The 10,168-nt window shown below is 42.8% G+C and overlaps 1 protein-coding gene across 2 annotated transcripts in view; it reads right to left on the bottom strand.

Annotated features, from left to right (window-relative positions):
• Positions 1 to 4,323: 4,323 nt before the first annotated feature.
• The window catches only part of PYROXD2 (pyridine nucleotide-disulphide oxidoreductase domain 2), a 147,380-nt gene continuing 141,535 nt past the window's right edge, over positions 4,324 to 10,168 (bottom strand). For both annotated transcript variants that reach the window (XM_033941060.1, XM_033941062.1), the window contains one exon: positions 4,324 to 4,960. In XM_033941060.1, the coding sequence (XP_033796951.1) occupies positions 4,890 to 4,960 (71 nt within the window). In that variant the 3' untranslated portion in view covers positions 4,324 to 4,889. The remainder of the gene's footprint in view (positions 4,961 to 10,168) is intronic.

Genomic DNA, 10,168 nt, shown 5'->3' with positions numbered 1-10,168 from the left:
GGCGGGAAGGCACTCGCGCATGAGCGGTGCGGCAGTTGCAAACTTTCCAAAAGTTGTTCAAGCAAGTCTGCTTGTGAAGCTGTCCGCATCGGGGCTTCGTGGTTGACGTCACCCATATGTGAGAATATCTGCCTGCTGTTCCTGATAACAACAGTTACGGTAAGTAATTGTGCTTTTTCGTCCAATGCAGCCCAGGAAAGCCAAAAGGTTGGACACCCCTGCTTTAGAGCCCTGGAGCATGGGTTTAATTTGCTACAGGTTAAGGCAGGAGATAGGGAAGCGATGAGGGAAGCTTACAACTAGCTGCTCTTTCTTGCTTCGGGACTTCCTCGCTGCTGGGTCCTGCCTTCGCGGAAATGGAAAGTAGGCAGGACTCGGCAGCGAGGAAGGTCTGAAGCAAGCAAGAGCAACTAGTTGTAAGCTTACCTCGTTGCGAATTGTGAATGCTGTACTATGGGGGGAGAAATTCTGCACTGTGGCCAATTGGAGGGGGGAGGAGAAATACTGCTGCTACACCCAAGGGGGGGGAGTGAAATGCTGCTGCACCCAGTTGGGGAGAGAAAGGGAGGGAGAGAGATGCCAAGACCATGGGAGGGAAAGAAGAGGAAAGAGAGATGCCAAAACCATGGGAGTGAAAGGAGATACCAGATCATGGCGAGGGGAGGGAAAGATGTCAGGGCATATGGGGGGGAGAGATGGATGCCAGACCAGGGGAAGGAAGAAGGGAGAGAAATGAAGGAGAGGAGATGCCAAGACATGGGAGGAGGGAAGGGAAACTAAGGAGACAAATGCCAGACCAGTGGGAAAGAAAGGAGAGGAGGTGCCAGAGCAAGTAGGGAGAGGAGAGAGATGCCAGGGCATGGGGGGAGGGAAGGGGAAGGAGATAGAGATGCCAGACCATGGGGTGGAGTGCGAAGGAAGGAAAGGAGAAAAGAGATGCCAGAGCATAGGGGAGGAGGTGGAGACAGAAAAATATAGAGGGGGTGAAACTGAAATGAATCATGTACAAAGGAGAGAAAGGACACAGGATATACAGTTTACTGAAGGACATAAAAAGAGGGAAGATGCCGTATGGAAGAGAGAGAGTGCAGACACTGGATGGAAAGGGCAGAGGGTTGTCAGTGGATGGAAGGGGCAGAGAGAGAGTGTGGACAGTAGATGGAAGGGGTGGGTAGAGAGGGCAGAGGCTGGGTGGAAGGGGCAAAGAGAGAGGGCAGATGTTGCATGGAAGGGAGAGAGGACAAACTGTATAGAAAGAAGAGAGCGAAAAGAAGATGATTGAAACAGAAATGACAAAAGGTAGAAAGAAAATTTTTTTCTTAATATATTTATTTCTTCCATTTGTGCGTCGCACATACTTATACAAGCTCTAGGCGACATTACAGAGGAAGGGGTTAGAAGAGGGTAGGGAGGATTATGAAAGGCAGGAAGGAGTGGAGAGGAGAGAAGCATGTAGAATATTTAATTGAAATTCCTAGCTTTACAAATAGGAGCACCATTTCATTACATTACATTACATTAGTGACTTCTATTCCGCTTGTACCTTGCAGTTCTAGGTGGATTACAAAAGAAGCTAGCTGGACATTTCCAGGAAAAACTACAGTTTAGAAATTAGGATTACAAAGAAGTTAACTGGACATTTCCAGGAGAATTGCAATTTAGGGAGCTGTATACATGGTTGATACTTTGGAGAGAAGAAATTACAAGAGAGGGTGAGACTTGGGGGGGGGATTTACAAGGGAGGGGAGAGGACAAGGGAGGAGTTAAATGATATCTAAATGAATTAAAGTAATAAAAAAGGAATTGAAGGGAGGTACCGTTAAACAATAGAATTCAGTTAATAAAATTAAAAGAATAGGGGTAAAAACAATGGAATAAAATTTAAAATATTTCATAAACTGGAAAAAAAAATTGAAAAACAAATTCAAATAAGTTTGGCAGAAGTCCAATTTCCTGAAGCAGCTCTGTTGCCTCAGCATATTTTAAATAATTCCAATGGCAAAAGTCCAGACGGGACAGATATTAGCTTGGGCTTTCCAGCTGCTACAGACCCAAATCATCGCTTCCAGGCAGAAGATGCACAGAGATAGAACAATCCAGCGCCGGGCCACACTGCTCTCAGTGGGTAGCAGATGCTCATGGGCAGGTCCCGAAGAATACAGCACTCTGCCTCCATTGGACAACTGGGAGGAGGAGTCCATGGCACGGTCCCACTCTACGGATCTGGAGACACCACCAGCTCCTCCCCAATGAAAGAACAAACGCCGCTCCATCCTAGGCAACAACCAGCAGCAATCCACTATGCCTCCACTGGTCCCGCCTCCAGCAACGATCTCCCTGCAGCGATCTCCAGTCACCACATGCAGCTAGGAAGGACCTCTGTAAAAATGAACCGTTCCAGGCCTTTAGGTTAGTAGACAGTTATGCTGTGATTCTATAACTGTCAAACTCCTCCTATCCAAGATGTTTTCTGACTCGCCCGAGTGAAAATTTATGTAGAATCAAGTAGTATTGTAACTGTATTGATATAAGTTTATAAATAGGAAATGGAAATAAGGCAATTTTTATGGGACTAAACCCCTTTCCTTAGGTCAGGACAGGAAACCATAACAGCAGTATACTGTACTGTCTTGAAGAAAGATTTGGCCTCTGAAAGCTAATTGAAAAATGGATTAGTCCAATAAAATGGTATTTTCTTATTTCTCATTAGAAACATAGATAGAAAATAGAATATGATGGCAGAAAAGGGCCATCGGCCAAACATGTCTGCCCACTCGAAGAACCCTCCCCCATAAGCACTTCCTCGAAGTGAACCCACATGTTTATCCTATTTTTTCTTAAAATCGAGCACATTGCTGGCCTCAACTACCTGAAGTGGAAGATCATTCCAACAATTAACCACCCTTTCGGTGAAGAAATACTTTCTAATGTCACCGTGAAATCTCCCACCCTTGATTTTTAACAGATGCCCTCTTGTTGCCTTAGGTCCTGTAAGGAAAAAGATATCTTCTTCAATCTCAATATGGCCAGTAACATATTTGAATGTCTCTATCATGTCTCCCCTCTCTCTGCGTTCCTCGAGAGAGTATAGCTGCAACTTACCTAGACGGTCTTCACATGGGAGATCCTGAGTCCATCCTAGTGGCCATTCGCTGAACCGACTCCATTCTCAGCACATCCTTTTGATAATGTGGTCTCCAAAATTGAACACAATATTCCAGATGAAGTCTCACCATGGACCTGTACAGTAGTATTATAACTTCAGGCTTTCGGCTGACAAAACTTCTTCGGATGCAACCCAGCATTTGTCTAGCCTTGGATGAAGCTTTCTCCACCTGACTGGAAGTCTTCATATCTTCACTAATGATTACTCCTAGGTCCCGTTCTGCCACAGTTCTTGTTAAGGTCTCACCATTCAGGGTGTAAGTCCTGCATGGGTTTCCACTGCCAAGGTGCATAACCTTACACTTTTTGGCATTAAAACTAAGTTGCCAAGTTGTGGACCATTGTTCCAGTAAAAGTAGGTCCTGCGTCATAGTGTCGGGCACAGTGCCCTTGCCCACTATGTTGCACAGTTTAGCGTCATTGGCAAATAATGCAATTTTACCTCGAAGTCCCTTAGGCAGGTCCCGTACAAAGATATTAAATAGGACTGGACCCAAGACTGAGCCCTGCGGCACTCCACTGATCACTTCCGACATTTCGTAGGGAGTACCATTTACCATCACCCTTTGAAGTCTGCTACTGAGCCAGTCTTTAACCCATGCAGTCAATGTTTCTCCTAGTCCCAAACTCATCTTGTTCAGTAACCTACGGTGTGGGACACTATCAAAAGCCTTACTGAAGTCCAAATACACAACGTCCAGGGACTCTCGTTATTTCTTTTACTTCTATTTGTTAATTTGTAAAGTGGTGATTGTTATGTATCAGTTTTTTTCAAATTTACATTTACTGTCTATATTTTGCACACTATTAGGGGACATGTGTCACTGTTTCTGTGGTGTTACATTTTATGCAGTCTGGTTTCTTGGTGTTTCAGTTTAACTTTTGTCTACATATTTCTATTTTTAGTTTGTGATTATTCCATATTGGGCGAGGGTGTTTCTATGTTCTTTGTGTATGAAAAGGACATGGTTTTCTGTTAGCATCGACTGTACAGGATCAATTGACGGTGCAGGATCTTGCTTATTTAGTTTTACAATGTGTGTGTTGATATTCTAGTGCTCACTGCAGTGTTTAAGATGCTGCCTTTTCCTAGGTGCACTCTTGTTGTGTGACTCATGGATTATTACTAAAAATAACTTTTTTTATATAGAGGGGGGTTGTTAAAAAATGATCAGCACTGGCTGCCATATATACTAGGTACGCCACTGGATTTAATGACCATATTCTAACCACCAAATTTCCCCGTCCCGCCGCACCCGGCTACTTTATCATGCCACTCGGCTGGAAAAAATTCTGGGGAGAACACTGCATTTAAGACAAAGACATTAACAAACCTACACAAGAGGGGAGCGGGAGGAACTACAATAGCTATAGAAAAGAAAGACTGAGAAGGTTAAAATATAAAAGAGGGGTAAGAATTTCATTAAGGAAGGGAGAGAAGGAGGGAGGGAGTTCACGGCTCAAGACCGCCGCCTGATTCTGTCACTTTGGGGCTAGGGAAGGAGGAGGACTTTGTGGTCCAGGACTTTGCTTCAGGACAGGAAGGAGGTTTTTTTTAGCTGCTTCTGGGCTTGGGGAGGGAGGATTTGTGGTTCAGGATGCTGACGCTGGTGCTTCAGGGGACTTTTTTTTCACTGGCGATTTTTTTGCCGGTTGTATGAGTGTCGCGGTTAACCAAGACTCTACTGTACTATGAAATTCCATTCACAGCACGGTTGCCAGACTTATAAGTACTTCAAATCCTCAAGGGCCACAAGGGCTGCATTGCGTCCTGATGCTCCCATGACTCCTCCACCTGCAAAATAATCAGACACAATTCTGGTAAGTCATGGGCAAATGCCTTTTTTGTAACATTCCTATTTAAAAAGAAAATGTAATGCATCTTCCAGTGCAATAGGTGAGACATTCTAGAGAGATGGGTTATTTCCCCATAACTTCATGCTGCTGCAGAAGGAATCCACTCTGGATTTTTCATTCTGTCTCTGCTGTACTTCCCTGGGTTCTCTAGCTCCACCTACAGTTCTTTCCTTCTGCACACATGCCTGCAAGTGTTTGTTCTGCTCTCCCCATTTTATTATTTTTAATTAGATGTAATTTCGTCCCTTTTTGGGTAATTTGGTGCATGGAGCAATTTTGAAGCTCTGCCTGCTTGAGAATTCACAGACTTCGATCTGTAGCTGACAGGCTGATCCCACTGGGTACCTTTAGCCAGTCTGCATAGTTTTATCTGGAGCTCAGGACTGTCTCACCTACTGTTAAGCAGGGGTCAAGTGCATGCTGTTAGGCGCCCTTAGGAGGCTCATGGTGGGGGGACTGCAGCGTCCAGCTTAGCCTTTTGTTGCAAGCGCCTGTCTCTTTTGACTGTGCACATTGGAGAGTGAGGCAGTGGTTATCCTCAACTTCTTTTGGCTGGGATAGATTATGGCTGATGTATTGTATGACCTTATGCGAGTTTTGATAAAGGTGTCGGTGTGCTGGTGATTCCACTTCCAAGGCTACTTTGGCTAGACTGCCTTTTCAGAGGCAGTTTTTGTTTGGCAAAGGTCTGGACAACCCCATGGATTATGTGATGGACCATCGCCCTAAGATTCTGCCTTATAGTAGACCCAGACCCTCCTGGGATTCTGGACATTCTTCCAAGAGTGTGGCTTCTTCATGGGCCACAGCTTGAGCTGTCTCCTGGAGATTTAAAAGGCAGCAATGTGGTCTTCTTTTCATACATTTGCCAAGTTTTATAGAAGTGGATGTGGTGGCAAGACAGGACTCTGTCTTTGGGTCCTTGGTCTTCAGGGTCGGTGCAGCAAGTCTACTCAGCTTTTTGGGGACTGCTTTTGTACGTCTTATCTGTCTAAAATGTCTCACCTATTACATTGAAAAAAGAGATTATGTACTTACCCTGGTAAGCTCTTTTCCAGTAGATAGGTGAGACATTCTAGACCCCACCCAGTCCTTACTAATCCTTATTGTTTTAGTCTATTTATGCTTCTCCAAGTTGTTTCTTGGATGCCCATCAGCCCTTGAGGGCTGGGAAGACTTTGTATATATATTTCTGATCTCATTTTCAACCTGTGTTGGCGGTTAACATTGCTTTTGAGTTAATTCTTGAGCAGAACCATTGGTTTATGCCTGTTGTTACAGGTGCCTCTACTTCATGTGATTTGGTACTATGCTTAGGTACTAGGTGGAGCTAGAGAACCCAATGAACTACAGCAGAGGCAGAATGGATTCCTTCTACAGCAGCACGTGACTATGGCGGAAATAACCCATCTGTCTAGACTGTCTCACTTATCTACTGGAAAAAAGTTTACCAGGGTAAGTATATAATATCTTTATCTACATCAGAAATGGACAGATTTCTGGGACCTGGTTGCCAATATTCCTAATTTGTTAAAACCTCAATTAAATCAAATAGAAGAAAAAATAAAACATCATGATAAAGATATACAAGATGTAAAAAAGGAAACAACAGAGCTTAGAAAAAAGTTTGTCAGCATTAACCAGGAGTCATTTAAGTCCAAACAAATTTATGAAACATTAATTAAGGATAATACCAATCTTAGAAGAAAGTTAGAATCCTTGGAAAACTTTTCCCATGGAAATAATCTAAGATTGGTAAATTTTCCTAAGGTCTTAATGATTACACCTCGGGAGATGTTGAAAAGATACATGATGGAAATTTTGGGTTTGTCTGAAAATATGATACCACCATTTACACAAGTTTACTATCTTCCTATTAATAAACGGAAACAACAGCAAGAGGTTGAACAGGAAAATTTGGATGTGTCCACCATATTGGAATCCTCGAATACTGGAAAGGCAGTCCCAGCAACCCTATTATTAACAGTGGCATTGGCCCCGGACAAAAACTGGTTACTGAGACTTTTCTTTAAAAATAAACTGAAAATATTCTTAGGAATGCAGATACAAATGTATCCTGATCTTGCCAGAGAAACCCAGAGGCGTCGTAAAGAATTTCTATTATTAAAGCCAGGGGTGTTGGCCCTAGGGGCAACTTTTTATTTACGTCACCCATGTAAATGCATAGTGTATTATTCTTCTCAGAAATTTGTCTTCTTTGATCCTTCCCAGCTGGTGACCTTCCTGTCGCTGTCTCGCTTGGACAAAGAAAAGGACGATAAGATCTAACCCTAGATAGGAAGTTATTAGGGAGCTTTGAGCTCAGCTTAGATTAATCTTAGCATTCTTTGTTTCCTTTCTTAATTTAAACTGTCCCTTGTACATCTAGATCCTCAAAGTGGACTTGAGTTAAAAAATTTAAGTAACATAATGGAGTTTTCTTTTTGAAAATATGGATATGTATTATTCATTTGCTTCTTTGTATTTTGGACTTAAATATGATGTACACGGTTATGTATCCTTAAACTTAAATTTTTACTTTCTGTACAAGTTTATACTTGATAATCATTAATAAAATGTTAAATAAATTAAAAAAAAAAAAAGAAATGAACAGATTTTTTTTTCTTTTTAATGTTTTAAATCTTTATTTCATTTTATAGTTTTGACATAATTATTAGTCAAATAAAAAAATAATACAATACCAGTTCCAACAATGAAATAACAAAATAATCTAAAAGGAAAAAAAAATTTACATAAAAGGAAACAAAACGAACTTCTTTTTCTCATTAAGGTAAAAAAAGAAAAAATTTAACTCCATTCTATATCTAATCTAATCTAATCTAATCCTTAGGTTTGTATACTGCATCATCTCCATGTTCGTAGAGCTTGACGCGGTTTACAGTAGGAGAAATAGGAAGGAACTACAGCAGAGGGTTAGAGGTAGAAGTGTGAAGAAAATTTAGAGGACTTGGGATGCCAAGATATAAGAGTTTCCTTGATTCCTAAGTTGGAGGGAGACTTACATTTTTTGAGAAAGGCCAGGTTTTCAGATGTTTGCGGAAAACTTGGAGAGAGGTTGTTCCATATATATATATATATATATATATATATATATATATATATATACTGGATTGTAAAATTAGACCTCAATTAAAGGGGGAGAAAGCTATGCATTCGCTGAATTTTCTAATCAAACAGTACAAGGAAAATAAACGATGATTGCTGAGTGGGATCTAGAACCTTATTAAACTGAGCTAATTTGGAATAGAAATTCTCTCAAGAATGCTAAATTTGCTCTTTAGGAGAAATAAATTTTATCAACTGCTGTGGTTCAAAAAAACCAAATCTATTCCCTTGATAGATCATCACACATTTACAGGGGTATCTGAGTACGAAAGTCGCACCCAACTGTAAGACCCTTGGTCTCAAAATGAGAAATTGTTTTCTTCTCTTTTGAGTTATTCGTGACATCAGGATACATTCTCACTAATTTAGTCACAAATGGTATATCCTTAAACTTAAAGAACAACTTGAGCATCCATTCTCTGTCAGAGTCTCCCTGGGGCGTTAGAACAGCGGATGGAGGATAGAACAGCCCGGGGTGTTCCCTCTTCTGGCCAGCCGAGTTCGGGAGTCGTCTCAGCAGGAGGAGTTGTGAAGCCAATTTTGCCATCAGAGCACCCGGAGGAGTTGGAACAGCAATTACCTCAGGATTCCCTCTCACTGAATCCATCTCCAGCTGAGTTTTCAGGTACTTTAATTACATCAGAGTGTCTGGGTTTTGAACTGACACCTATGCAGAGGCCCAAGGTTTTCAATATGGAGACACTCTGGAAAGCAATATCCACTTTACAAATCTCTTTGGGGTCCCAAATGCAGGAACTTACTACTTGTTATACCACTGTTCTACCTGAAAATTTGGAATTGAAAAATAGACTAGCGTAGAAATTAAAGCGGATGGACATGAGAATAGAAGCTGTGGAGTCCCAGGCCTCGGTGTGGGCAAGGGACAGTGGAAATCTTAATTTCAAGGTGGAAATGCTGGAAAACATGACCAGAAGATGTAATCTTCGGATTACAAATTTTCCAAAACTACCACTTACTCCAGCGCAAGATATGTTTAAGAAATACATGAAGGAGGTTTTGAAAGTTCCCAAAACCTCTTATCCGCCTCTCACTAAAATATATTATTTACCAACTAGACTACCTGTTCAGAAACCAAACCAGCAGAATTTGTCTGCTGATAGTTTGGATTTGACAAACTTCCTTGAGAGGTCTGATAATGAGATACCAGCAACCAGTGTTCCCGCTAAGCTGCGCTGGCGTACAAAATATTACATCGCAGCGCACAAGTTTCTCGTCACAGCGCACACACGTGCTTGCAGGCAGGCTCAGCTGGCCCCAGCGAGCTGGCAGTCCATGTAACGCGTCGCAAAAGTAAGGGGAGGCTGGGGGAGGAATCGGACGTCGGGGTGGGGGTGCGAGCAGGGAGGGGGGCGATCGGAAGAGGCGTACGGCAGATGGCAGGGCGGCGAGAGGAGAGTCGGGTGGGGGGGGGAGTAACACCGGAAGAGAGCGGCAAATCCGGGCAAGGCAAGACTTGCAGAGGCGTACCTAGGGGGTGCGGGGGGTCGATCCCGACGGTCCGCTCAGCTCGCCAACAAGGAGAGGCAGCCGGACTCGCGTACGCTCCGACCGCCTCTTCTTGCAAGAAGCCGGGTCTTATTCAATCAGGAGCTGCTTTGACATGCAGCTCCTGATTGGATAAGGCCCGACTTCGTGCAGGAAGAGGCGGTCAGAGCAGACGCGAGTGATTTCCTGCACTAGGCACCACATGAAGTCACCCACCGTACCACTCGATTCGGGTAAGCGCAGGTATCGGTGGGTGGCTTATTTGCGGGGGTGCCTTATTTTATATTTTTGTCTAAAAAGGGGGGGCTGTCTTATTTGATGGCCCTGCCTTATCATCGGGGAAACACGGTACTACTACTAGTAAATTAGTAATGCGCTACAAAACTGAGGCCGCACGAGCGCCATTGTTTATCTATACATGCATGAAGCAAGTTCTTTTCAAGTTTCGATCGTTTGAAGCGTGTGCATAAACTTTCTTTTGCGATCTTCCATAGATTCAGTCAAATAATTTTTA

The sequence above is a fragment of the Geotrypetes seraphini genome, chromosome 4, assembly GCF_902459505.1.
Source record: "Geotrypetes seraphini chromosome 4, aGeoSer1.1, whole genome shotgun sequence".
In the NCBI taxonomy this organism is placed as follows: Eukaryota; Metazoa; Chordata; class Amphibia; order Gymnophiona; family Dermophiidae; genus Geotrypetes; species Geotrypetes seraphini.
The sequence above is the reverse complement of the archived record's forward strand: the minus strand, read 5'-3'. Positions and strand labels throughout refer to the sequence as shown.